At 55.7% G+C, this 27,230-nt stretch overlaps 2 protein-coding genes and 1 non-coding gene across 3 annotated transcripts in view; 1 reads left to right on the forward strand and 2 right to left on the reverse strand.

Moving 5' to 3' along the window:
- Positions 1-268: 268 nt before the first annotated feature.
- On the reverse strand, positions 269-7,936 carry RNF25 (ring finger protein 25). Its single transcript, XM_056111772.1, has 10 exons — positions 7,866-7,936; positions 4,805-4,879; positions 4,400-4,502; positions 4,252-4,319; positions 4,096-4,165; positions 2,323-2,394; positions 2,101-2,241; positions 1,635-1,727; positions 1,004-1,138; positions 269-841 (listed from the first exon to the last, which is right to left on the reverse strand). The coding sequence occupies exons 1-10, from the start codon at positions 7,904-7,906 to the stop codon at positions 305-307; spliced, it is 1,335 nt and encodes a 444-aa protein (XP_055967747.1). The 5' UTR covers positions 7,907-7,936; the 3' UTR covers positions 269-304.
- A 335-nt stretch (positions 7,937-8,271) lies between these two features.
- Positions 8,272-27,230, forward strand: part of STK36 (serine/threonine kinase 36) — a 30,146-nt gene continuing 11,187 nt past the window's right edge. Inside the window, exons 1-14 of the mRNA XM_056111796.1 lie at positions 8,272-8,317; positions 8,724-8,895; positions 10,290-10,430; positions 10,560-10,637; positions 13,043-13,173; positions 13,490-13,739; positions 15,990-16,083; positions 16,211-16,380; positions 16,484-16,671; positions 17,935-18,040; positions 20,868-21,011; positions 23,015-23,194; positions 25,059-25,156; positions 26,126-26,231. Of these exons, the coding sequence (XP_055967771.1) occupies positions 8,812-8,895; positions 10,290-10,430; positions 10,560-10,637; positions 13,043-13,173; positions 13,490-13,739; positions 15,990-16,083; positions 16,211-16,380; positions 16,484-16,671; positions 17,935-18,040; positions 20,868-21,011; positions 23,015-23,194; positions 25,059-25,156; positions 26,126-26,231 (1,770 nt within the window). The 5' untranslated portion in view covers positions 8,272-8,317; positions 8,724-8,811. The remainder of the gene's footprint in view (positions 8,318-8,723; positions 8,896-10,289; positions 10,431-10,559; positions 10,638-13,042; positions 13,174-13,489; positions 13,740-15,989; positions 16,084-16,210; positions 16,381-16,483; positions 16,672-17,934; positions 18,041-20,867; positions 21,012-23,014; positions 23,195-25,058; positions 25,157-26,125; positions 26,232-27,230) is intronic.
- On the reverse strand, positions 15,172-15,277 carry LOC130021260 (U6 spliceosomal RNA). Its single transcript, XR_008792146.1, has one exon. It is a non-coding gene; the product is annotated as a U6 spliceosomal RNA (small nuclear RNA).

Consider the following 27,230-nt stretch of genomic DNA (forward strand, 5'->3'; position numbering starts at 1 on the left):
CCAAGACCCTGTCCAGAACAGGAAGTGACATTCTGCACCCTAGACACATGGGTGGATCCCAGGGACTCGGAGACCCGGTGGATCTTGTTTGTTGCTCTGATGCCGTGCTCACTGGGGTTGTCTTGCCAATCGACCACACTTGCTGAGGTGTCCGACGCTTCTTGATGCCAAGCTCTTGAGAGAACGGCCTTGAGTGCTCTGCTGGGCCCCACTTCTGATCCAAGGACGCCCAACAAGGCCAAATCTCTTTATTGTCCCCCTTTCCCACCCCAAGTCCCCTGTCCCCCCACTCCCCCAGGTAGTGCTAGGAACCATCCTCAGATTCCAAGTTCTGGGGCTCCCTGCGGGTGCCAGGCTGGTGGGCACCCTGGCCCCGAGGCAGGCGAGGGTAGGAAGCAGCCGCTGCCGGGGTCCGACCTTTGGGACGCTCCCAGCGGGCACTGTCCCGAGTCCTGCGGGGCGGGGGACCCTGCCAGGTGCCAGGTCCCCTCTCTCGGGGAGGCCCTCCAAGCCCTTGGTTCCGGGGTTCTGGCTTTCGGTCCTTGAGGGGGCCTTCAGGAGGGGCCAGTTCATGAGGATCACTGGTCCCTCTGGGGACACTGCATACCCGTCCCTTGAGGTGTCTCGGTTCTGGCTGTCTCCACGGGCCTCGGCTGGCCTGGGGGATCTCCGGCATGGTTTTCAGGGGCTCTCCCAACCTCGGCGGATTTGGCTCGGGCCCTGGCATCTTCTCACACACGTTCTGGGTGGCCATGGGCAGCGCAGCTGGCAGGGCAGGCTGGGCAGTGGGTGAAGTGGCCGGTTCAGCCGTGACTGGCTCGGGCTCCGAGGGGGCGGGAGGCTGGAGTGTAGAGATAACAGTAGTCAAGGGGACGCTGGCCAGAATAGGACGGAGTGCGCGTGTATAGGATGGAGCACGCAGGGAGGGAGGGAGAGAGAGAGAGAGAGAGAGAGAGAGAGAGAGAGAGAGAGAGAGAGAGAGAGTGTGTGTGTGCGCGCTCACCTGCTGGAGGCTGATGAAGTAGCGGCTGCGCTCAGCCTCCAGGTCAATGATGCCGCCCCGCTCCTGCTGCCGCTGGTAGAGCCGCTGGCGCTCCTCCTGCTCCCGCAGACTCGCGGCGCTGGGCTGGTACGGCTCCTGGAGGGCGGGAAGCAGGGCTGGCTCCAGACCCCGCCTGCCAGCCTCTGCCTAGGTTCTGCGAGACTGGCTGGGGTTTCGGTGGGAGGGGGCAGACACGCAGCAGTGCTTGGGACTTAGTCCTGGTTCTGTCCAAGGGTCACTTCTGGTGGCACTTGGGGGATTGGGGAGGGACACCCTATGGGGTGCCGGGGGCTGAACCCAGTTGGGCACACCTAAAGCAAGCAAGCGCCCCGCCCGCTATGCTATGGCTTCCAACTCCTCTCTGGTTTTGGGGAGAACCAGGTGGCGGGTGACAGGTGGAGGGTCTCGCGGTCCCTTTCCAAGGGCCCTCCTGCCTGGCCCAGCGTGGGGGAGATCCTGGCGCCAGAGCAGAGGTCTTCACGCGGGAGCCCTGGGTTCCAGCCCCAGCACTGCCGGGTCCGAGCACAGCCAGGAGGGAATGCCACACTGGGTGTGCATCCCAGAACCAAAGAAGGGAAGGGAATTTCCTCACCATGGGCTGTTGAGGCTCGGGGGCCGCTTTCAGCAATGCGAGGTCGTATACGAGGGGCTCTCTGCACACGGGACACTGCACGCCAGCTGCCTTCTAGAAAGGAAGGCGAGGCTGATGGGGGGAGCACGCCTGCCTCGCAACCTCCCAACCCGCCCTCGGTTCCCAGAGTCCCACCAGGGGTGAGCCCTGAGTGCAGTCAGGAGCAAGGTGAAGGCCTCCTCCTACTGAAGGGCGGGTGAACGGCAGGCTGGAGTTCACTCAGGGCCCCCCTACAGCCCCCACCCCCACCCTGAGCACTGCCGGGTGTGGCCCCCCCCCAGATCCAAACGTAAACCAAAAGGCAGGAGAGATCGGCAAACAGAGCGCGCAGGTCTCCTGGGGAGCCCCGGAACCGCATGCGCTGCGAAGAGATGCCCCTTCTCTGGACACACAGTGAGCGTGGGCCGTGCCGGGCTGGTGGGGAGACCTGCTTGGTGGCGGAGGCCGCGCAGTACTGCCGCTCCCGCTCCCGCCTCTGCAGCTCCTGCTCCATGTGCTGGATGTAGCGCGCCAGGCAGTGGCAGTGGAAATAGTGGTAGCAGGGCGTCTTGGTGAAGGCCTCTTTCTCCTGCAGGGTGGGCAGGCGGGGGGCCGGGGGTCACTCAGGGCTCCCCAAGACCCCCACCCCCAGTTCCCCAGAGACACCCACCTGGAACCCGTAGAGGCAGATGACACACTGGCCATGGGGGATGTTGTTGTCAGTGAGAATCTCCTTCCCTTTCTGGAGGCGGAAAGGAGCAGGGCTGAGAGCTGAGCGCCGTGCCCAGAGCTCTTTCTCGGGTCCAGGCACTTCCGAGGTTGGGGGGGGAGAGGGGGGCGCTCTCTCCTCTGCCCGAACAGAGCTGCCGGACGGCACAAGCTAATTGGTCCCCCGGCTCATGAAAGCCGCCTGTAATGTGCGGGGCCTCGGGGATACGGGAAACAAGTGGCCTGTGAAGACCCCATGTCATCCCCGCGCCTTTCTGGACTCCCCCTCCTGCTCTGGGCACCATTCCCTCAACACCCCAGGGCTGTGCGTTGGCTCTGGCGGCTGGGAAGTCAAGCATCGAACTGAATCACAGAATGCACCTGTGCACAGCTGTCTGCCTAGGTGGTACTCAACCTCACAGAACTCAACACGCCGCATGGGGGAGGCTCTATCAAGAGGGTCATGGTGGTCTGCAGCTCCCACCTAACGCCAGGCTACCTCACCTTCCTTCTCTAGAACATTTCTTCTTTTTGGGGGGGGGGATAGGGGGAGAAGGCGCTCACAAAGCAGTGCTCAGAATCCCAAGCGATTCTCAGTCAACTGGTTCAACACGAGGATCCAAGGACGCTGCTCAGACCTTGGGGTGCTGGGGACACCCAGGCCACTATGGCGGCTGGGGGGCCTCCAGGCTATATCAGTGGTGTTTAAAAGGAGTATGAGGGGCCAGGATAGATGAACTGGGCTGGGTGCATGGTTGGCGCACACCCCAGCTGCTGTGATCTCTCCCGCCCCTGGTGTGCTGTTGCTGATTTTGCTGTGATCACGAGGGGCTGCGCCTAGGCCCGGCCATGGTGCTCGCCAAGGGTCGCACGGGTTATGCTCAGGCATTCTGGTGGGGCTCATCCCTGTGCTCACCAGAGGCTGCACTTGTGACTGTGACCCTCGCACACCTTTCTGTCCTTTAGTCGGGATGCTCACCCCAAGGCACGCTCCCTGGTTGGGTCACCAGCGCCACACAGTTGTGCGCGTGGCCAGAAGCTGCTCGTTGGTGCCCAGGGTCACAGCCGGCAGGGCTGCCAGGGCAGTGCTTCTGAGCACGTGGCAGCAATGGGGGATTAAACTCCCCACCATTTGCTTGCGGGGTGGGCGTCAGAGCTTTCTTCTGGGCCTGCCCCCACATTTCCTCAAGCACCCAGAGCCGGGGAAGTACAGGACAGCGCATGCCTTTGACTCTCCGGCAGCCATAGCTGGGGGGGTGTCTTACAGCGGTTCTAGGCAACGCTTTACATGAATGTTTTTTTTTCCCCCCCACTGGGGAAGAAACTCAGGACAAGGCTGGTGTTTTACTGGCCTGCCCTGATGACAGAGGAGCTTTCAAACACTTGTTTGGAGCTCAGACCTTGCAAGGCGGTGGGCGCCCTGTCTCCAGCTGCTTTTGGCAAACAGGACCAAGGGCAAGAGAGGTAATGAAACCGCAGCCAGGAGAAGGCGGTTAACAGGGGAGAGGAATGGTCCCAGACGCTGGCACAGGCTGCTGGGGAGAGCTGGCCTGAAGGGACACGTTCTGAAACGGAAGTGTCATCTTTCGGGATTCATTGAGACCTTACCTAAACCTTTCCGCCGCTCAGTGGTGGACTCCAGAGATGGGCCAGACGGAGGCCCCCGGCCTCCCTCGGGGGGGCGAATGCTCTAGCTTAAGGGAAGGATGTTTGCCCAGGCCAGCACACCGCTTACCTCGATGAGTTCATAGAGCATGGCAGTGCCCAGGCCCGCAGTGGCCACGTGGCTCAGTGCCTGGGAGATCCTGGAGGGAGACGGTGAAGCGCACATCAGACCTGGCCAGTTCCCTCCCCAGCACCCAGCCCCCTTGCTCGGACCAGCCCAACTTACTTGTGGATCTGCTCATCGGAGAGTCCACGGGGGTTCCGGATGGAGATGAGCGGCACCTCGTGGGGATACTTTGGAAAGGGAAGTCCCAGTTACAGCTCAGGCGGGGCCTGGGCCCTTCCCACCCCCGGCCCCTACCCGGGCGCCTCACCTGTGCCGGGACCTGGAGCAGCAGGGTGCAGCAGACGTACTGGGAGTCCTGGTCTTCGGCAGTGGCTGGGTGGAGGGTGATGGAAATCTCCCACGGCGAAGACCTGCGGGGGACCAAGTAAGGCCTGGGCTGTGACCAGGCAGGGTCTTCGGGGCTGGGGATGGTAGGGGGCAGGGAAGGGGGGGCAACAAAGATAGTCACACAGGGGGGAAAAGTGAGCATGGGGTGCTTTCCTGGGGGGGGGGGGCAACAGAAAAGCCTTTGTCTATACGACATTCTCTCCGAATTTAAGATCTCAACCACTCCAGAGAGATCGCATATGGAATCCTCATGTTATAAAATGCCTCCTTCTCCCAACCCCCGTAACTCCCTCCCCTCCAAAAAAAAACCATAAACCATACATACCTGCCATTTCCTTTAACCACCTGTAGCTCATCCAGATAGATGGACTCTAACACCTCCACTTCAGAGGGAAGGACCCTAGAGACAGGGGACACTCGCTGACCATCACAGCCTCCCTGTAAGGAAAGCCTGCCAGGGCCCCCAAAGCCCGCTGGGCAGAACACTGACACCCGGTCTGAGTCGCCCCTCACCCTCGGAAAATGGGAGCAGGGCGTTTCTTAAAGGTGCCCAGGAAGCGGCCTGAGAGATTGGAATGATGGGGCCTGTTTCTGCTAGCATGGCAGGACACAGGTTCTCAGAGACCAAACTGGCCAGTGAGGCGGCACCAGCCCAATGCCAGGTTCCCAGGCCTTGTGGGAGTGTTTCGCCACAGCCGCCCCACCCATCTGGACAGATGCTGTCTGTTCCTTAGCAGCGGGATTTCTAGAACTGCTCCTGGGTTTCTCTAGCCCACCAATCACAGGATCTCGGCACCCTGGCTACTGTCGGTAACCTGCAAATGCCAAGAGCCACCCAAGTCATGGACGGAGATGCCAGCCTACAATGAACAATAGGTGGAGAGTGGAAAGGGGGTCCTGCACTGAAGGAGCCATCAGCCCACACCAGCTAGTTAGGAATAGGTTAGGACTAGGTACTAATCACTAGCTACGTCAGCTAGGTGGTCTGAGTACTTAGTGTGGTAAGGCAGAGTTATTTTATCAAACATAGGCAATAACCAAGCACTATTAAAACAAAACAAAAAACAAAACAGTCAACCAGCACTTATGTAAGTGATCCGAGTAGTTACTCAGCTCTGTAAGTAAGGCTATTATTCTACCAGACTATTCTAGATATTCTTTAGGGTTGTTGTGAGGATTAAAAGCAATCTATTTAAAATAATAGTGTTTTGGCCATATGATAGTGTGTATAAACATTTACAAACATACGCACGTACAGATATATAGTATGCAGTGCCCTAACTATTATAAATCTCACTTCTGCTTATATATACCCTTCTTCCAAAAGATGACGTAGTATCTGTTCTTTGCTGTCTGATCTACATTGACCTGTCCAGGTCAGGATGAGAGGTGTGTTGCGTGTGTGTGTGTGTGTGTGTGTGTGTATGTGTGTTGTGGTGGTGGTGGTGGTGGTGGGGTGTGCCCTGATAGAAAACACCAGAGAGAAACAGCACAGGTGCTGACGCTGAAACTGAGGGTTGTGTGCCTGGCATGAGTTCATGACGCTATCCTGGCAGTGAACAGCCAATCCGTTTCATTAGAGGGGCGCCTCTTCACCAGGAGCAGACGGCCCCTGTGCCTGCAGATATACAGGCACTCCAATGTGACCCAAACTCAGTATGTATCAGTAGTTCTAAAGACTTTTTAGTGCAAGGTAGACACCCCAGACTAGAAAACAGGTAACAGTGATGGCTGCTTTATCTCTGTGGCCCAAGGCCCTGTCACCTCAACAGAGCCATTGAACAGGCTGGAAACACACAGAGAACGGAGATCATATACTAGTGTTGCCCAAAGTGAGCAACAAGGTGCGCCGGGGGTGTGGCATGACTGTTGACAATGGCATAAGGTACAACTGGGTGCTCTGGTTCTTTGAAAAGGTAGACGGGGCTGGGGCCGGAGCCATAGTACAGCGGGGAGAGTGTTTGCCTTGCATGCGGCAGACCTGGGTTCGATCCGCAGCATCCTATACTTACTTAATAACCAAGCACTATTAAAATAGCACTGCCGGGCTTAACTCCTGAGTGCAGAGCCAGGAGTAACCCCTGAGCATCGCAGGGTGTGGCCCAGAAAAACAACAAAAACAAAAGGCAGACTGGGGAGCCCAATAGTACAGTGGGTAGGGGGTTTGCCTTGCATGCAGCTGACCTGGGTTTAATCTCTAGCACCCCACAAGGTCCCCCAAGCCCCACCAGGAGTGATCCCTGAGCACTATTCGGTGTGGCTCCAAAACAAGGTGGCTGGGGGAGGCGGACACTGGGTGCTTTTTATCTCTAAAAAGATAAAAGTTTGGGCTCCTCTGCTCTATTGTCAAGCAGGACGCGCAGCAGCTGCGTTCCCTGAACCCATGAGACCAGGAGGTGGGGCTGGCCACCTCCAGCGGGGGCAGTTCTCCTTCACCAGCCAGAGCTGCGGGTGCAAGGGACGGAAGAGAAGGAGGTGACCGAAGGGATGACCAAGAAAGGGGAGGGCTCTGGGACATTCGCCAAGTACCAAGAACAAAAGGTTTCGCCTAGAGACCGGCCTGATTCCGACCCAGACTCCCCCGTCTCTCCCGTCATCTCTTCGGGAGCCTCATCACCCTATATTTGTGATCTGGAGCCGCGGTGACAGCCGGCGGCGGCGGCGGCAGCTTCTCCCTCACTCTATGAAGTGGGCGCCACACCCACTTCGCAACAGGCTGAGCTACTATATTCTACTGACTCACAGCGGCCCGGGGATGGGGGCCCCCACCATGGCCCAGCTCATAAACGGGGAGTCAAGCCCCGCACTTGGCCTCCTTCCAAACCCCGGGGTCCTTCCAGGTTCGGGCCTCTCGAGAAGACTGGCGCGAAGGCCTAGGAGAGCAGTGGCGGGTGGGGGGGGGGGGGGGCGGGGCAAGGCCACGGAGGGAGAGAGGGGTCTAGGGGGGCCAGCCCCGGCGGGAACAGGATGATCTGGGGCGCAAAGGGGGCTCGGGAGCTGGTGGCGGGGAGCGGAAGGGAGGCGGGGGGGGGGGGTCCGAGGAGCACGCGTGGCCTCCCCCCCACCCCAACCTCATCCCCGCCCCGGGACCCTCAGACAACCCATGCCGAGAGAAACGGGCTGGCGTGCGTCCAGGGGGGAGAGGAGAGACCCCCCCACACACACACACGGCGCTGCCCGAACCCCGAGGCCCGCGCCCCTCCGCTCGCCTGTCCCCGAAGCCCCGCGTCCCGGCGCCAGCTGCCCCCTCCGGGAGAGCTGTCAGCGGCTCGGCCACCCCGCCGCGCGCTCTCCGCTCCCTCCCCGGGGCCCACCCGCCGCCGCCGCCAGCGTCCCGGCCCGGGGGGCGGGGGGTCAACGGCCGGAGCCCACGGCCCCAAAGTTACCAGTCCTCCTCCGCTGCAGCAGCCGACGCAGACGCCGCCATGTCTTCTCCGGCCCACAGCGGAACCGGAAGTGCTCCGGGACGCAGAGGAAAGGGGGCGGGAACACGGCGAGCGGCGGGGCGGCCGTCTCCAGGCAACCGCGGGGCCTCAAGTTAGGGGGGGCCTACCGGCCCGGGGAGGCCGAGCCAGTGCCTGAGCCAGTGTCTAACGACAATTCGGCCGGCCCCTCCACTCCTCGGAGTTTCTCGGACTCGGAGCCTCCCCCCTCGTCGTAACGAGGAGGAAGAGGTTAGGAATGCGAGTCCCGAGAGAGCAGTTGTGGCGGCGGGGACGAATTTGGATTCAGGCAAAGCACGTGGACAGCCCCGGTGGTGGGGAGGGGGGAGCGGGATGGGGCGAAAGGACCCGCCCGCGTCCCTTGGCCCGGGGAGCTTGAAGCTCCTAGGCTGGGTGTTGAGAGGGGTCCAAACTCTCTGGCAGTGGGGTCTGGGCGGGGATGCTGAGGATGCTGGCAGCGGCGGGAACTTGAAGGAGTCTGGAAGGGAAGGGGTCAGGGATGAAGGGAAACGGGAACGGGGGGAGGTTAGCGCGGGCTGGAGTCGGTCGGGGCAAGGGGTCCGGGGAGGAGGCTGGGGTTGTAGAGGGGGGAGTCAGGCGAGTGGGCGAGACTGGGTGCGGAGGGCAGAGTGGCATAGAGTGGGATGGGGTGCGAGGTTGGGTGGAAAGGAGGCGGAGCCGCTTCCGAATTGTCCCAAGAGTTCATCGTTTTTCCCCTACGTTTGAGGTCTGGATTATTAAAAGAGAAAAGAAAAAAAAAAGAGGCAAGGCAGCTAATCCTTCTCCCTTGCCCCCAACCAGGGCCCCCAGATGTTTGGAACTGGCGCTGGAACTGTAGCCCTTCTCCATCTCTACCTCCTTCCTTCAGAGGGATCCAGAAACTTCTGTCATGGAAAAGTACCACGTATTGGAGATGATCGGAGAAGGCTCTTTTGGGAGGGTGTACAAAGGTCGCAGGAAATACAGTGCCCAGGTGGTGAACTAATTAGAGGTGTATCTTGGGTCAGGCTCGCACCCCAAAACTCTAGTGAGAACTAGGGTTTAGAAGGGAGGCATTATATACCAGCTTGTAGTCTTAGAGACACTGACTCCCTTATCCTTTTTTGTTTTGGGTAGAGGGGCCAAGTGTGCTCAGGATTTAACTCCTGACTGGGCTCAAGGACCAGGTTAAGAGGGACCACATCAGGTGCTGGGAGGTCCAGCCTGGGTGGGCAACTTGCAAGACAAAAGCCTTCTCCACTACACTGACTCTCCAGCCTCCTCTCATGTTGCTGATGGAGTATGAGGTCCTGATGTTGGATTACTTGGGTTCAAAGTCTATTTCACATCACTTTCTTGCTTGAGAACTTTGGGCAAGTCCCTTTGTCTCAGCTTCCCTGTCTATAGAACTGGGGTTTGAGCAGTGATGTCTCATTGAATCACTCAGAACACCTGTCACCAAGTAAGGAGCTGCATGTTATTTTGGGACAAGTCATGCAGGAAGAGAAATCATTGGCATTCTTTCCCTGTTCATTTTCTCTTGTCTTTCCCTTAAGTCTCTTTAAGTTCAGAATTCTTTGAGCTGGGAAGATAGTGTAAAGGTGATGTGGGGATCCACATGCTTTCCATGTGCAACACCTGGGTTCATTCCCTGGGCACCACATGGATTCCTGAGCTCCACCAGGAGTGACCCCTGTCTGAAAATGGAACTGAAAGTAGCCTCTGAGCGCTACCACCCCTCCTACCCTGATTTTGGGTTCTTTTTTGTTCTATTTTTTATCATTTTTTTAAAATTTTGGGTCACAACCGGCGATGCACAGGAGTTACTCCCGGCTCATGCATTCAGAAATTACTCCTGTCAGTGCTCGGGGGACCATATGGGATGCTGGGAATCAAACCCGGGTCAGCCACATCATGCAGGATAAACGCCCTACCCACCATGCTATCTCTCCAGCCCCTTTTTATTCTGTTTTGATTTTGAGCCACACTCAGTAGTGCATAGACCTTACTCCTGGCTCTGTCCTCAGGGATCACTCCTGGCAGTGTTCAGGGGACCATATGGGATACCAGGGATCAAACCCAGGTCAATCACATGCAAGGCAAACACCCTACCCATTCCATTGTACTATCACTCTAGCCCCAATCTTGGGTTCTTGGTCCAAAACAACATTTCTACTAGATCCTTCCAGTCACTGTTTCTCTTGGGGTGAGAGAGAGAGAAAATCTAGGTAAGGTGTGGATGTGAGGAGGAAACCCAGTGGGGGATGATCAGGAAGAATGAGAATCACTCAGTTGATGTGAAGGCCGAGTCGTGGTGTGCCACGGCGAATGCTGGAACCCGGCCCATTTCAGTAGCGTGTTCGTGAGTCTTTCCTTGGCCGCTGACAGGTGGTGGCCCTGAAGTTCATTCCAAAATTGGGGCGATCTGAGAAGGAACTGCGGAATCTGCAGCGAGAGATCGAAATCATGCGGGGTCTGCGGCACCCCAACATCGTGCATATGCTTGACAGCTTTGAGACGGACAAAGAGGTGCGCTTTGACTGGTTTGGATCACCTTACTTCCAGGGCCAGGGGGGTCCCAGAAATGTCCCCCCTCCCCATCCAGCTGCATGTACCGGGGGCTGTCAGGGCCAGTGCCTTTGCTTCCCTTCTCCTCAGGTGGTGGTGGTGACAGACTATGCCGAGGGTGAGCTCTTTCAGATCCTGGAGGATGACGGAAAGCTTCCTGAAGACCAGGTGTGTGCCCTGCTCACACTTCTGCCAGCCTTACACTCCTCTCCACATTAAGATCAGGAAGGCTGGCCCGGAGAGATAGCACAAGGCTTAAGGCAGTTGCCCACAGCAGACTCTCGGTTCGATCCACAGTACCACGTAGGGTCCCCCAAGCACCACCAGGAGTGATCCCTGAGCTCCCAGAGTCAGGCGTAAGCCCCAAGAACCTTTCAGTGTGGCCCCAAAACAAAACAGAACAGTAGGACCAGAGCCGTAGTACAGCAAGTAGACTGGTTTTTCTTGTATGTGGCCGACCTGGGTTTGCTCCCCAGCATCCCATATGGTCCCCTGAGAACTACCAGGAATAATTCCTGAGCACAGAGCCAGAAGTAAGCCCTGAGCACTGCTGGGTGTGGCCCAGAAACTAAAAAGAAGAGGCAGGTAGGGACTGAAAGTACAAGGGGTTAAGGCACATCCTTTGCATGCAGCTTACCTGAGGCCTCCAAGCACCACTGGGTGCATCTCTGGAGGCCCCGAGCAGTCGGGGGAGCTGCTTTCCCCTCTGTGCCTCGGTTTATTTGTCAGATATGATGATAATGTCGACCTCATGAGACTCCTGTGAAGACAAAGGATTAATTCACGTCCAGTTTTTAGGTTATCTTTTGAGGGTCCTGGGGATGGAACCCTGGGTCTTATACATGAGAGGCAGGTGCTCACCATCAGTGTATTTCATTATTTTTTGGTTTGGGGGCCATACTTGGTCCTCAGAGCTTAGTCCTGGCTCCGTGCTCAAGGGTCATTCCTGGCAGGCGTGGAGGGCCATATGGGGTGCCAGGGATCAAACCCAGATTGACTGCATGCAAGGCAAGCACTGCTGAATTATCACTCTGGCACCACTCACCATCATTTTGAAGTTTTTTTTTATGAGTTTTTTTTAATTTTGACATCACAGCCAGTGTGCTCAGGGAGATGACTCAGAGGCAGAGCATGTACTCTGCATGCTGAAAGCCCAGGTTTGATCCCTGATACTCCATGGTTCCCTGAGCACCACCAGAAGTGACCCCTGAGCATCAGCCTATGTGGCCCAAACCAGCAATCAAAGTGTGTGTGTGTGTGTGTGTGTGTGTGTGTGTGTGTGTGTGTTGACAGCATACCTGTCAATGCTCAGAGGTCACTTCTGTGCTCAGAAATTACTCCTGGAATTGGTTTGGGGACCATATGGGATGCCTGGGATGCCTAAAAAGAAGAGGCAGGTAGGGACTGAAAGTACAAGGGGTTAAGGCACATCCTTTGCATGCAGCTTACCTGAGGCCTCCAAGCACCACTGGGTGCATCTCTGGAGGCCTGGGATCTAATCCAGGTTGGTCACATGCAAGGCAAGCATCCCTACCCATTGCAGTATCTCTCTGGCCCCTAAAGTAAAGTTTTGAAAAGAATGCCTGGCATAGGTTTGAAGTTGACTATTATTATTCTCGTGGTGGTGCTGCTGCTGTTTGTTGTCAGCCACCTTTAGGGAAGAAAGGTTGGTACGATGGAACCAGAGACAGGGAGGAGGAGTTAACAGGGTTGAACGGAAGATGTGATTAGCAGTGGGATTTGGTTCAGAACGTTCTTTGACCATACTCTAGAGATTGTGCAGTGTCCTAGCAAGTGGATACCATTCCTGTTTATCAGGACAGATTCCTTGAAGTTCTTGTATCTGAATTTGTGGGTTTTTTTGTTTGTTTGTTTGTTTGTTTGAATTTTCTGGAGAAAGGGGACTTTGTTTCATTTAACAGTAGCATTAGCTTCTGTTGAATGCCTTGCTTCATTCTGCACAGGACACTCCTTATACTCACCACAGTCTAATGTGGTTGGGGATATCATTATCATCGCCTTAGAGATGATGCATCTGAGAGGCACGATGCAGTATATTTGCCTGTGGTAATGCATCTAGTTGAGTCGATACATCTTACTTGAAGGAAGGGACTGGAGAGATAGTACAGGGGGAAGGTGCTTGCCTTGTACACGGCTGACCCAGGTTGGATCCCCAGAACCACCCTATGGCCCCTGAGCACCACCAGGAGTGATCCCTGAGCACCTCTGAGAGTGACCGACCCCCTTTTTTTCTAATTTGAAATGAATAAAAGAACGAATGGACAAGGGCTGGAGTGATAACTTAATGGGCCGGAGTCCATGTGGGAGGACTGAGTTTGATCCTGGGCCTCACTGGTCTCCCACGCAATGTCAGGAGCGACTCCCTGAACACTGCCCAGTGTGACCCCACCCCCAAAATAAAGATGAACAGAGAAGTCAGAATGCAGGTGACCAGCACATGAAGCTCCAGGAGCAAGCACCAGGAAAAAATCATGCTCATGGAAGTTTGGGGGAGGAGTCTTCATCCTCAGGCTTTCTCCAGACCGGCCCTGCTCCCTTCCTCTGGCTCCTAGGTTCAGGCCATCGCGGCCCAGCTGGTGTCGGCCCTGTACTACCTGCATTCCCACCGCATCCTCCACCGAGACATGAAGCCTCAGAACATCCTGCTTGCCAAGGGCGGGGGCATCAAACTCTGTGACTTTGGGTGAGGGGGCCCACCCTGACCTTGGGCTTTCATGAAAAGAGGGGGCAGTCAGAGGGTGTTGTGTGTATGTGTGAAGAGGGAGCAGTTTGAGGGTGGGGTGTGTGTGTGTGTGTGTGTGTGTGTGTGTGTGTGTGTGAAGAGGGAGCAGTTTGAGGGTGGTCTGTGTGTCTGTGTGCGTGCCTGAGCTGGAAACTCTTGGGGCTAAGTGCGCTCTGCCCTACAGGCTCTTGGGGCTAAGTGCGCTCTGTCCTGCTTCAGTTGGTTGGTCCCTCTGCCGGGTCACTCCTCGGTTGCATGTCCGTTCCATCATCCGCAGGTTTGCCCGGGCCATGAGCACCAACACCATGGTGCTGACATCCATCAAAGGCACACCGCTCTACATGTCTCCCGAGCTGGTGGAAGAGCGGCCCTACGACCACACGGCTGACCTCTGGTCCGTGGGCTGCATCCTGTATGAGCTGGCTGTCGGCACCCCTCCCTTCTATACCACCAGCATCTTCCAGCTGGTCAGCCTCATCCTCAAGGACCCCGTGCGCTGGCCCCCCACCATGAGTCCTTGCTTCAAGGTAATGAGTCGGGAGGTGGAGGTTACCTTTGCCCCTGGAACCTTGTCTCTCTCCTCTTCAAGATCTCTCCCACGCCTGGTACAGCTCCTTGGCTGTTACTGAATGAGTGGGTCAGAGCTAGCCGCTTGTCTCCTGCGGGGATTGGTTCTGGGAAGGAATTCTGTGGGCTGCTAGACTCGGAAATAGTGGCACTTCCTCGGTCTCTAGTCTTGATCCCAATAGGAAGGCCATCTGGGGCAGGAGCGATGGAGTCCAGTGGCAGGGTGCTTGCCTTGCTCGTGGCCGTTGTGGGTTTAGTTGCTGGAACGGCATAGGGTTCCCCCAAGTCCTCCAAGAAGTGATCCCTGAGCACAGAGCCCGGGAGTAAGCTCCGAGCACCGATCGGTGTGCCCCTTCCCACTTCCCCGAAGAAAAAAGTAATTTCAACACATCAGAAACCAGTTAGTCCTTTTACTTAGCCCTGGTCCCACCAATGTCCTCTGACCTGTGGGGTCTTGGTTATTTAGGGTACCTTCTCAGTTTGTATTTCTCTCCCTGGAAGAAGGCATCTTCAGAGAGCCATAGGATTGAGGTCCAGAGGCTAAGGGGGGCAACACTGGGCTGATCGGGGCAGACAGTGAGGGCGGTGCTGGCTCATTACAGTGAATTCCCAGTAGGATGGAGGAGGGAAGGAAGGAGGGAAGGAGAGAGGAAAAGGAGGTGACCCTATTATTATCTAGAGCAAGATTGGGGCACTCAGTGGAATTTAAAGGCACCCTTTCTTAGAATAAAATCTCATGACTTCCCTGAGTTTTAGCTTAGATGAAAGGGGACTGTTTTCAGGGGACCAGAGTGAGAGTACAGTAGGTAAAGCGTTTGCCTTTCATGTGACTGATCCAGGTTCAATTCCCCAGCACCCCACAGGGTCCCCCGAACCCTCCAGGAGTGATCCCTGAGCCACAGAGCCAGGAGTAAGCCCTGAGCACTGCCGGGTGTGCCCTCCTCCACACATACACACGCACACAAAAGCCCAAACTGGAAAGAGACCAGTTTCCTGAAGGCCCAACAGAATCCAAAGGAAAGACGTTTGCATTCCCAGGAAACTTAGTGAAGAAATGTCCTTGGAGGTTTGCTCTCCTTCAGGTGGTCTCTGGTGCCTCCCTGAGGAGCCATGGTGTTGCTCTTTTGTGTTTTTGTTTGTTTGTTATATTTTGTTTTTGGATCATATCCAGCGATGCCCAGTGGTTATCCCTGGCTCTGCACTCAGGAATTACTCCTGGTGGTGCTCATGGGACCATATAGGACCATGGGACCATTTGTCTTGCATGCAGCTGACCCGGGGAATTGAACCCGGGTCAGCTGCATGCAAGACAAATTACCCACTGTGCTATCACTCCAGCCCCTCTTCTGTGTTTTAAAAAATGACTTTATAAAGTCATTAGTTTAGTTACAGAAAAATAAGGAACGCCTCACGAATGTGCGTGTCACCCTTGTGCAGGGACCATGCTAATCTCTGCACTGTTCTAATTTTAGTATATGTGCTATCGAAGTGAGTATACCATGGTGTTCCTTAGCTACTTGTTCTCTGCCTCTCTTCCTACTGAAGATGTGCGATTTCTGTTTGATGTTCTTCAGTACCTCTCCACACAGTGACTTGCACGTGCCAGTGTGCTTTTACTGATTTGGGTTTGTGTGTGTGTGTGTGTGTGTGTGTGTGTGTGTGTGTGTGTGAGAGGGGGGGGGTGCTTGGGGGGACCACCACTGGCCATGCTCAGAGCTTAATTCCTAGCTCAGCACTTAGGGATCACTTCTAGCAGGGTTTGGAGGAGGGGAGCCGGCCACCAACCCGAAATCAGCCTTGGCAAGGCAAGCAACTTACCCCTCTCTGTACCATCTCGGCTGAGTCTGCTCTTGCAGTCAGGGCCTCTGTTCGTGTCCGGCTGTGCGGGATGGAGGGAGGACAGCGCGGGCGGCAGCGGGGGTCCTCCGGGAGTCCTTGGACTATTGACTGGCAGGGACAGCGCGGATGCCATCCCTCTTCGGGCCCGTCTTCCCTCCCTTATTCACAAAGTTGGTGACATCGGGACTTCTGTATGATTGTCCGCGGTTGGGAGTCGGGGCTCTCCCACAGCAAGGCAGTGACAGCATCTGATATCTGAGGACAGGACTAGAGAGGGTTCGGTCCCGGCCACCTCGTCTGCTGCTGCAGGAAGGTGCTCAGGAGCTTGTGCGCAGAGTTGCGAGGGCCCGCGGGATTTTCTCTCTCCACAGAGCTTCCTGCAAGGATTGCTCACCAAAGACCCCAGGCAGCGGCTGTCCTGGCCAGACCTCCTGTATCACCCCTTCATTGCTGGTCGTGTCACTAGTGAGTCTTTCTGATCCAGGACCTTACTCCTTCTCTGTCACCTGGGGACACTGTCTGGGTCGCTGGCCGAAGTGAGCAGGGCCCGAGCTCCCGTGTCCGGGCCTCGCCCCATCTTCTGTCCCCTCAGTACTCACGGAGCCAGCAGGCCCGGATTCAGCGACCCCCTTCACCAGCCGCCTGCCTCTGGACCTCCAGATCCTAAAGGAGCAGCAGGCCCAGCAGCTCACCCCCACGGGCGCCCGCTCCCGGATCCTGCAACAGGCCTGCAAGTACATGGCCGAGGAGCTGGACCCGCAGGTATGAGGTGCTATGGGAACCTGCCAGGGCCCGCGGAGAGAGGACCCCAGCCGCCCGCTGGGCACTCCCCTCATCCTGACCATCTCCTGCCTGCTGCCCACAGGAAGAGCCACGTGCCGACCCCGGCCGGGGGCATGAGGACAAGGCTGGCCAGGGGCCCCGGGACACTGCCCCTCCGGCCAAACCCCAGCTCCTGGCTCAGGAGCCGGGCCTCGTGCCTGCAGCCTTGCCCTCAGACGTGAGGAGCAGCTGGGCTGAGTGGGGGGCCGGAGAAGCCCCTCCTGCTCCTCGGTAAGGGGCTGGGCTGGGGGCGGGGGATGGGGGCGGCTACCTTGGTGCCTCTTGGACTCTCGCCAGAGCAGATGCTTCACAGGCCTGAGTGTGGCCGGAGTTCTGGGGGTCTGCCATGGGCTCTGGAGTTCAAATTCCACATGCTTCCTCCTGATTCATCAGGAGATTCGGGGGCAGTGCTTTCTCTGTGCCTCAGTTCAGAGACTGAAAGGGAAAGAATCATCCATGAACTAATGAATTCGGTTGTGCTATTATTAAGGTTTTTTTTTCCTTCTGGGGAGCCAGGGATCAAACCCAGGGTCTCACATGAGCAAGGCAAGTGCTTTGCCTCTATAGCCGCTTCCCTATACCCCAAGAACCATCTCTAAAAGGGACGATTAGGGGGCCAGAGCAATAGTACAGCAGGTAGGGCACTTGCTTGCTCACAGGCGATCTGGATTTGAGCCCCCAGTACCCCATAAGATCCCCCATCCTCCCCAGAAGTGATCCCTGAGTGCAGACCAGGAGTAAGCCCTGAGCACCACTGGGTGTAGCCTGGAAATAAAAAGGAAATCTTAGGGCCAGAGAGAGAGAGAGAACCGCACAGCTGTACGGCACTTGCCTGGCATGTCATCAACCTAGGTTCGATCCCTGACACCACAAATGGTCCCCCAAGCCAGGAGCGATTTCTGAACCCAGAACCAGGAGTAAGCCCTGAACGTCACTGGGTCTGACTCAAGAATCAAAGAAAGAAAGAACGAAAGAAAGGAAGAAAGAAAAGGGAAGCATACTTACTTGGGGAGGGAGGGCTGCTCCTTGCCTCAGTGCTCAGGAGTTGCTCCTGGGCTGTGGTCTACTAGGTAGCGTGCAGTGCTGAGAATTGAACCTGGACCTGCAGCAGTCAAAGGGAAAACCGGGTTGAGAGCCACAGATAAAATCTACTGAGGGGAACTTGAGACTCTGATCCAGAGTGGGGTGGGGGTGTCAGAGAGAGAGAGAACTCAAAGGAGTGGGGCTCATGCTTTGCATGGGAGGCCTCAGGTTCTGTCTCTGGTACCTCACAGTTCCCACCCCACCCCCCCACTGACACCCCCCCCCCCCCCCCCAGCACTGCTCGGTGTGACTTCAAGGCAAAAAGGAAAAAAAAAAAAGGGGGAAGGCGCAGATGTCTGCCTGTGTCCTGGGCAACATGTCCTAGAAGGACACTCCTTTCCCATCCTGGATGTCTGCTTCCCCCACTGGAGACACCCTGAGACTCACCCTCCTCACGGCTTCCTCTGGCAGGGAAAACCGGATCACACAGGATTGCGACCCCAGTGCGCTCCCTGAGCTGGGCCCAGCAGTGGAGAGCAAGCAGCGGAGCACCAGTGCCAAAGACCCGGAGAGCGAGGTCAGCACCCGGGGCCCGTCTTGGCCTTGTCCTGGCTGCGACCACTGTGGCTGGAGACAGCCCTCACTCTCCCACCGTGAGCTCCCTTTGAGATGGCACAGCCTATAGAGCGGGCCCATCTGGGTCCCATCCCCTGCACCCCATGTGGCTCCCCCGAGCGTTATCAGGAGTGATCCTTGAGCAGAGGAGCCAGGAATCTGCCCTGAGCACTGCCAGGTTGTTATATAGAAACTATAACAAGACCCAAAAGAAATGCTTCCTTTGGGCTTGGGAGAGACCTCCCATCTGAGCCTCCAAGCAGGAGGCCCGGGTTTGATCCCTCGCACTCCCATATTTGGGCAAGGCTGCAGCCAGATGTGCGTAGGGGCTATGTCCAGCTCAGAGTTGGGGATATTTCAGGTAGAGCTCGAGGGATCAAACCTTTTTTTTCCTTTCTCCCACCCCTTGCCCCCTACCTTCCCCCTTCCTCCCCCCATCCCTGCTGCCCAGTTTTATTTTATGAAAGCACAGAGAGGTTTTCAACTGTGTTCCATCACCAACCCCACCACCAAGCTGTTTCATCTTCCCTCCACCAGGGTTCCCCGCCTGCCGCCACAGTCTTTTTCATCCCTTCAGAGTGTTTCCCTGCCAGGGATAGGCCCTGGTTTGTTCTATTATAGTCTGGATGTAGGATATCTCTGCCTGCTTTTAATTATAATCTGTACTACAGCAGATACTTTTTTTTTTAATTTTTATTAGTGAGACACCATGAGGTACAGTTGTAGACTTACAAAATTTGTGCTTGGGTTTCAGTTATACAATGATTGAGTACGCATCCCTCCACCAGTGCCCATTTTCCACCACCACGGATCCCAGTATCCCTCCCACCCCCCATCCTCTGTGGCAGGGCATTCCCCTTTGTTCTCTCTCTCCTATTGGGTGTTGTGGTTTGCAAAAGAGGCAATGGGTGGCAATCATGTTTGGTCTGTAGTCTACTTTTAGCATGTTTCTCCCATCCTGGGAGGAGGATCCTCCCAACACCCTTTATTTGGTGCTCCCTTCTCTATCTGAGCTGCCTTTTTCCCTAGAGTGTGTGGCTGGCCTCCAAGCCATGGAGCAAACCTCCTGGTACTAATCTCGGCCACTCTTGGGTGTTAGTCTCCTGTTTTGTTACTTTATGTTCCCCAGATGAATGCAGTCTTTCTATGTCTATCCCTCTCTTTCTGACTCATTTCGCTTAACATACTTTCCATGTAGTACCACTTGTATGTAAATTTCATGACTTCATCTTTTCTAACAGCTACATAGTACTCCATTGTGTAGATGTACCAAAGTTTCTTTAACCAGTCATCTGTTCTCGGGCACTCAGGTTTTTTCCAGATTCTGGCTATTGTAAAGAGTGTACAGTGGGCACTTTTCTATGCCGTTTTACACGTGTGCCAGTGTTTTCCCACAGACATCAGGAACAGACCCCTAACGTCCTGCCAACTGTACCTTCCATCTTTTTTTTTTATGGTCTTTTGGTTTGAGTTTCTGGTCTTGGGCCATACCCAGTAATCACTCCTAGAGATGCTGGAGATTGAACTGGGGACTCCAGCATGCAAAGAAAGCAACTCTAGCCCTTCGAGTCATTTCTCCACCCCCAACCGCACCTTTTAGAAGTGGTGGCAAGTGGGTACAATGGTGATGGACCTGATATTGGAGTTATGTGCCTGAGAAATCATCATTAACAGTATTGTAAATCACAGAACATCAATTTTTTTTAAATGAAAATAAATAAATAAATAAGTGTGACCAGAGTGATAGGACAGCAGTGAGGGCATTTGCCTTAAACATGATCAACCAGTGTTCTATCCCCAGCATCCCATATCGTCCCCCAAGCACCAAGAGTGATTCCTGGATGCAGAGCTAGGAAGGAATAACCCCTCAGCTTCGCTGGCTATGACTCCAAAAGCCAAAATAAATAAACAATTTTTTGACAAATTTTTTTTTCCTTTTTGGGTCACACCTAGCGATGCTCAAGGGTTACTCCTGGCTTTGCACTCAGGAATTACTCCTGGCAGTGCTCAGGGGACCATATGGGATGCCAGGGATTGAACCTGGGTCGGCCACATGCAAGGCAAACACCCTACCCGCTGTGCTATCACAACGGCCCCAACAATTTTTTTTTTTTAAATGTGGCTTCGGGGCCAGAGACAGAGCAGAGCGGTAGAGCACTCGCCTTGTGCATGTGAAGCCAAGAGTTTGAGCTCCTGAACCACTGAAAGGCAGAAAACCAGACCAGCGCTGAAACATAAGCAGACGCATGTCTGTGCCCTCAGAGCCCCTGATTTAGCAGTTTTCCCTTGTCCCACCCCCGCCTCTTCCCTTCACGGCTGCTGCAGTGACCAGGGGCGGGGTGGGGGGGCACCCTGCCTGACCATGGCACTCTCGCCTCTCCCACCAGCAGTGCTCCCTGAGCTGCTCTCCTCCAGCTGTGCTGCCCGCACCCGGGCTTGCTAGATGTCGCACTTCTACTTGAGGCTCTTAGGTTCTGGTCCTCACATGTGTGCTCACCACAGCCAAACCCCTTTACGTGATGCCTTTGCACCGGGTGGCCGCATGACTGGGACACACTCACAGTGTTAGGGTTGCTGGACGGCAGAGCTGCCAGGATCCGTTGCCCAAGTCTCTAGGATGGTGCTTTGGCCCATGTGGGATGCTGAGAGTTGAATTCGGGACCATACGCTTGCCAGGCAGGCACTCATCAGCCCCAGTGCTAGTGCTGTGGGCCTGCCATGAATCCTCAGGTTGGCCGCTGCTGCCCGTGGACCTGCTGTCCTCCTCCTCTCTCTCTCTCCCCGCCCAGGAGGAAGACAGTGACAGCGAGTGGCAGCGGCTGCTCGAGACCTCTGAGCCTGTCCCCATCCAGCTGAAAGCCCCCCTGACGCTCGTCTGTAACCCCGACTTCTGCCAGCACCTCCAGAATCAGCTGCAGGACACGGCAGAGCAGGTGAGGTCAGAGCGAGGCCCCGGAAGGCCCCGCCCGACAAAAGGAGAAGGAAATGGTCCCTTTCCACTCACCGCCAAGGCTGCCCGTTCAATTTAAGGGGGTTTGCCAACCTTCTTTTTTTTTTTATTTTGTTTTGGAGCAACACCCCATGATGCCCAAGGCTTACTCCCGTTTCTGCACTCGAGAATCTCTCCTGGTGGGCTCAGGGGACCATATGGGATGCCGGGGATTAAACCTGGGTCAGTGGTTTGCAAGGCCAGTGCCCTACCCACAGTAGTCTCTCTGGCCCCTGTTTTATTTATTTATTTGTTTGTTTATTTTTGCTTTTTCTTGGGGGGGGAGGGTCACACCCAGTGATGCACAGGGGTTACTCCTGGCTCTGCACTCAGGAGTTACTCCTGGCGGTGCTCGGGGGAACCATATGGGATGCTGGGAATCAAACCCAGTCGGCCACATGCAAGGCAAACACTCTCCCTGCTGTGCTGTCGCTCCAGACCCCTGTTTTATTTTTTGAGCCAGATCCACCAGTATGCCAGGTCTACTCTCAGGTTTTTGCCAAGGATGGAGCAGGGCTGTGCTCGGCCTGTTAGTACTCTCCCCTGCCCATCCACTTCATTTAGAAACTCAGCAAGGACAAGCCTCAAATTGCTCTTTTGGAAAACAAAACTATCCATCTAGAACAGGAGTCCACCAAAAATAATTTTTTGAGAGAGGTTAGGCTACACCCCGCAGTGTTCAAGGGCTGTTCCTGACTTTGCTCAAGGGACTTTGTGGTCCAGGTACTGGGGTCGCAGCCACTGCAGCCACCGCAGCCATGTGCAAGGCAAACGCCTCATCTCCTGCACTCTCTCTCTCTCTGGCTTTATGGGTACTGTGGGCTTAGAGGCCCAAGTGGAAGCTGTTATAAAGAGTTGTTTTTTTTCTTTTCTTTTTTGGTCATACCTGGCGATGCACAGGGGTTACTCCTGGCTCTGCACTCAGGAGTTACTCCTGGCAGTGCTCAGGGGACCATATGGGATGCTGGAAATTGAAGCCTAGGTCGGCTGCGTGCAAGGCAAACGCCCTACCCTCTGTGCTGTCTCTCCAGCCCCAATAGTTGGGTTGGTTTTTTTTTTTTTTTTTTTGGTCCACACCCAGTGATGCTCAGGTGTTACTCCTGGCTCTGCACTCAGGGATCACTCCTTACAGTGTTCAGGGGACCAGGTGGGATGCCAGGATCAAACTTGGGTTGGCTGCCTGCAAGCCAGTGCCCTATCTGCTGTACTATGGTCCAGCTCCTGTTATAAATAGCTCTTATGAGGTCAAAATAAACAAACACTAAAATTACTATTTCTTAGGATAAGAGAAAACACAGTTCCACACTTTTTTTTTTTCTTTATGGGTCACACCCAGCGATGCACAGGGTTCACTCCTGGCTCTGCACTCAGGAATTACCCCTGGCGGTGCTCAGGGGACCATATGGGATGCTGGGAATCGAACCTGGGTCGGCCACGTGCAAGGCAAATGCCCTACCCACTGTGCCATCACTCCGGCCCCAGTCCCACACATTTTTATCGTGATCTATGATTGTTCAAGGGTCACAGCAGGTAGGGTGCTTGCCTTGCATGCGGCCAACCTGGGTTTGATTCCTGTCACCCCATATGGTCCTCCAGGCACCACCAGGAATAATTACTGAGGGCAAAGCCAGGAGTTACCCCTGAGCATTACTGAGTGTGACCCCCCCAAAAAAAAACAACAAAGAAGAAAATTCTGTTTAAGGGGTAACATTTTAGGTCATTGGCAGAGGGGACTGGCCTGGATGTGAGTCTGTCCAGAGTCGAACTCTTCCTCTGTCAGGTATGCGGTGCTCCGGCCCTCCCGGTTCATCTTTTCAGTCCAGTGTCCCCTGGTCCTGATGGCCTTCTGGGATTTAGACTCCCTAAGGCCCAACTCCCTGGGGAGTCTGGAGCTCAGGGCCCCTGCCTGTCCTCTGTCCTGACTGCTGTGTGTGCCCGTGTCACCAGATCCTCAAGGGCCTGCTGGAGGGAGCGGCCCAGATCCTCCCGGCGCTCCGCGTCCTGAGCAGTCTGCTGGCCAGCTGCGCCGACTCGGCACTCTTGTACCCCTTCTGCCGTGAGGTGGGGCTCCCGGAGCTGCTGCTCAGCCTCCTCAAACACAGCCAGGAAAGCAGCAGCATCCAGCAGGTGGGTACCAGGCCGCGCCTGGGGGGCTCGCCCGCCTGCCTGTCACAGTGCTGCCTCTGCCACTTGCCCTCTCTTTTCTTTGCTCTGCCTCTTCCTCTTCTTCTTCCTCCTCTTCCTCTTCCTCCTCCTGCTCTTCCTCCTCTTCCTCTTCCTCCTCCTGCTCTTCCTCCTCTTTCCTTCTTCCTTCTTTTTTCTTCTCCTCTTCTTTTTTAACATTGGGGCCACACCTGGCAGTGCTCAGGGCTTATTCCTGGTGCTGTGCTCAGGAAATCACTCCTGGCGGTGCTCAGGGAGGCTCTAATGGGTGCCTGGGATCGACCTTGTGCCAGGTAAGCGTCCTCCCCGCTTCACTAGGGTGCTGGCCCAATCCGATGCCTTCTGAGGTCTGTCCTGGAAGCCAACTGGGTGCGTCCCCAGCACAGGGGAGAGTCGGCCTCGCAGGCCCATGCTTCGGACTGTCCTCTCCCCTGCTCCTGCCCCTTCTTGCCACGATGTGGGAATGGGGCCCTGGTGCCTCCAGATCTTCCGGCTTTCCAGGAGAAGCGCAGAATCTAAATTTTGTTTGGGGCCACAGTCAGTATGCTTGGGGCTCACTCCTGGCTCTGTGCTCAGGGATCACTTCTGGATGTGCTAAGGGGAGCCTGTGTAGTACCTGGGATAACTGTGCAAGGCAAGCACCAGAACCCCTGTCCTGTCTCCCTGGCCCTAGAAATCTAGATTCCTCTGTGCTGTTTTCTAATATTTAGAGCACTATGCTTTATTTTTATTTTGGGGGGCGGGGGTCAGGCATTTGAACCACACCTGGCAATTCTTAGGGGAACCATGCCACGCCAGGGATCAAACTACGCATGCAAGGCTTAATGTCTCCCTGTCTCACTTACTACCTCTTTGACCCCTAGAGCACTGTGCTTTGGAATGTTAACTCTGTTGGGCCAGGGAGACAGCCCAGGGCTCAGGGACATGAGACCCGGATCAGACCCCTGGCATTGTCCGAGTTGGCCGAGTATGAGTAGGAGTGACTGCCAGGTCCCCTGAGCCCTGTTTGGGACCCCCCACCAAAGAAAATCCAGGAAATCCTGGGCTTTTGGGACCCATTTCCAGAGCAGGGTCCTGCAGTTCTGCACAGGCACTGGCCTGTGGGTGGCCACAGAGTTGGTCCGTGGAAGGGTTAGTGTGGAGGCCCTGCTGGACCCACAACTCCCACTGCATGGAGAACTGCAAAACTTTGCTGTGTGAACTTTGAACCTTTTCTTTTCTTTTTTTGGGGGGGGGGTTTGGGTCACACCCAGAGATACTGAGGGGTCACTCCTAGCTCTGCACTCATAAACTACTCCTGGTGTTGCTTGGGGGACTATATGGGATGCCAGGAATAGAACATAGAACCCAGGTCGACCGCATGCAAGGCAACCCACGGTGCTATTGCTCTGGCCCCCAGCTTTGAACCTTCAAATGCGTTTAGGAAAGAATTGGGACTTTTCTTGGGGTGGTACACACCCAGCAGTGCTCAGAACTTACTCCTGGCTCTGCACTCAGGTGTCATTCTTGGCAAGTTTGGGGGACCCCTGTGGGATGCTGGGAATCGAACCCAGGTTGGCCACATGCAAGGCAAGCCCCTCCCCGCTGTAGTGCAGCTCCAGCCCTCATTTGAGCTCCTTTGAGAAACCAAACTTGCCATTCCCAAATGCAGATCGGCCAAGCAAGACCCCTTTCAGCTGTTCGTTGCCTGAGGACGTCGTCCCCTCCAGCTCCCGAGCCTCGTCCTTTGGGTTCACCTGGCTGGGGCCTGCTCTGGCTCTTTACTGCCCTTCCCACTCTTCCTCTCCCACCCCCACCTCACCTGACTCTCTGTCCTCCTTCCTGGCAGCAATGCTGGTACGGCGGCCTCTTAAGGGACCTGCTGGCTGCGATCCAGGCCTACTTCGCCTGCTCCTTCAATCTGGAGAGGAACCAGACGGGGGACAGGTAGGACAAGAGGCAGGGCTACCCTGCTGTCCAGACTCGGCTCAAGTATCCGCCCTCATAGTCCCCATCCCCCCAATTCGGGAGCAGCTGAGGGGGTCAGAACCGTGGGCCCTGACAGGTTCTGCTGATCGACCCTTCGGGGTCCAACTAGTCTCATGCTTATTTTTGGTTTGGAGAACACATCCGGCTGTACCTGGCTCTGCACTCAGGGATCACCCCTGGCTGGCTCAGGGGACCATGTGGGCTGCCCAGGATTGAACTTGGGTTGGCTGCCTGGAAAGCGAGTGCTCTATCCACTGTACTATTGCTCTGGCTCCCCAGTTAGGTTTTTTTTTTAATTAGTTTGTTTTGAGGCCACACCCAGCAATGGTCAGGGGTTACTCCTGGCTCTGCACTCAGGAGTGACTCCTGGTGGGCTTGGGGGTCTTGTGGGATGCTGGGGATCAGACCCAGGACTGTCACGTGCTAGGCAGGAGCCCTAACTGCTATACTATCGCTCTGGCCCATTGACTTGTCCTTGTTTTGGTTTTTTGTTTGTTTTGGGGTCACACCTGGCAGTGCTCAGGGTTTAGTCCTGGCTCTGCACTCAAGGATCACTGCTGGCTGGGCTCAGGGGACCCTCTTGGATCCCAGGGATCAAATCCAGGCCAGCCACATGGAAGGCAAGTGCCTTACCCACTGTATATTGTTCTGGCCCCCAACTAGTATATTTAAGGACCCTGAGGTACCATTCAGCCTTTTCCCACAAGACCTTCAGGTTTTAGGGATCGGCCATCAGTAGGACCCTCGTGGACAGATGAAGAGGGGCAGAACCGAGAGAGGGTGGCACGGAAGGGCTGCAGTGTGTGGGGAAGGCCGTGCCCAGCAAGCAGCGGGGTGGAGGGTGTGCAGGCGTTCCTCTGCCCGCCAGAGCCGTGGGCTTTTCGCTAAGAAAGGAGAAGAAACTGGGGGCCCCTCTTTCTCCCTCAGCCTGCAGGTATTCCAAGAGGCCTCCAGTCTCTTCCTGGACCATCTGGGGAAACTCCTGGCCCAGCCCGACGACTCAGAGCCAGCTCTGCGGAGGGACAGTCTCCTGGTAACCTGCTTTCTGTCAACTGCCACCTGGCTCTGTCACCCCTTTCCTTAGGGCTGCCGAGGGTGGGGTCAGGACCAGATGACACATTGGCAGTGCCCGCAGTGAGCCATATGCTGCATGAGGGAAGGAACAACTCCATTGTGAAGGGAGCAGGGGCAACGGAGAGATGGAAGTTAGCAGGCCTGAGACTGGGAGGGTGGGGCTGGAGAGACAGGACGGCGGGCAGGGCACTTGCCTTGCACCTGGCTGACCCAAATTCGATCCCCAGGACCCCGTAACGTCCCCCAAGCACCACCAGGAGTTATTCCTAACTCAGAGCCAAGGTCAGCCCTGAGTAGAACCAGGTAGCACTGTCCTCCTGTTGTTCATTGATTTGCCCGAGCAGGCCCAGTAATGTCTCCATCATTGTGAGACTTGCTACTGTGTTTGGCATATCAAATACGTCACAGGTAGCTTGCCAGGCTCTGCTGTGGGGTGAGAGACTCTCGGAAGCTTGCTGGGTTCTCCGAGAGGGGCGAAGGAATTGAACTCGGGCCGACCTGGCTGGCCACGTGCAAGGCAGACGCCCTACGGCTGTGCTATTGCTCTAGTCCCTGAGTAGAACCAGATGTCACCCAAAAACCAGAAAAAGAAAAAAAAAAGTCATGGAGAGAGCCCATGGAAAGTTAACATGAGATCCCAAAGGTTTCCTGGAGAAGACAGGCTCAGGGCCACACAAAGTGTCAGAGAAGGAGGAATCTACCGCCAAGCAATTGGAAGCGGAAGTGAAGGTTGCCTGGTGCGTGTGGTGGGACAGTGGGGAGGATGTGGCAGGCAAGATGCAGCCTACACGGGCCCAGCAGCCTGAAACAGGATGCCCATCTCCGGAAGCAGTGGTGGAGGTGTTTCTCTCTGGAGAACCTGGCAGATCTGCCTGCTTCCGGCCTCGTTTGTCCTGTGAGCCAGGCGAGAGGAGGGAACAGGGGTCACTGAGTTTGTTTTTTGTTTGTTTTGGTTTTA

This window comes from Sorex fumeus, unplaced genomic scaffold, assembly GCF_029834395.1.
Source record: "Sorex fumeus unplaced genomic scaffold, SorFum_2.1 ptg000014l, whole genome shotgun sequence".
In the NCBI taxonomy this organism is placed as follows: Eukaryota; Metazoa; Chordata; class Mammalia; order Eulipotyphla; family Soricidae; genus Sorex; species Sorex fumeus.

Bases quoted from the DNA above. Each gene is read 5' to 3' on its own strand.
- RNF25 (XM_056111772.1), bottom strand. From the start codon at position 7,906: ATGGCGGCGTCTGCGTCGGCTGCTGCAGCGGAGGAGGACTG. The intron at 4,880-7,865 runs GTAACTTTGGGG...CCCTGTCTCTAG, and splicing joins GCTGCAGCGGAGGAGGACTG to GGTCCTTCCCTCTGAAGTGG. The intron at 4,503-4,804 runs GTATGTATGGTT...GGTCCCCCGCAG, and splicing joins GTGGTTAAAGGAAATGGCAG to GTCTTCGCCGTGGGAGATTT.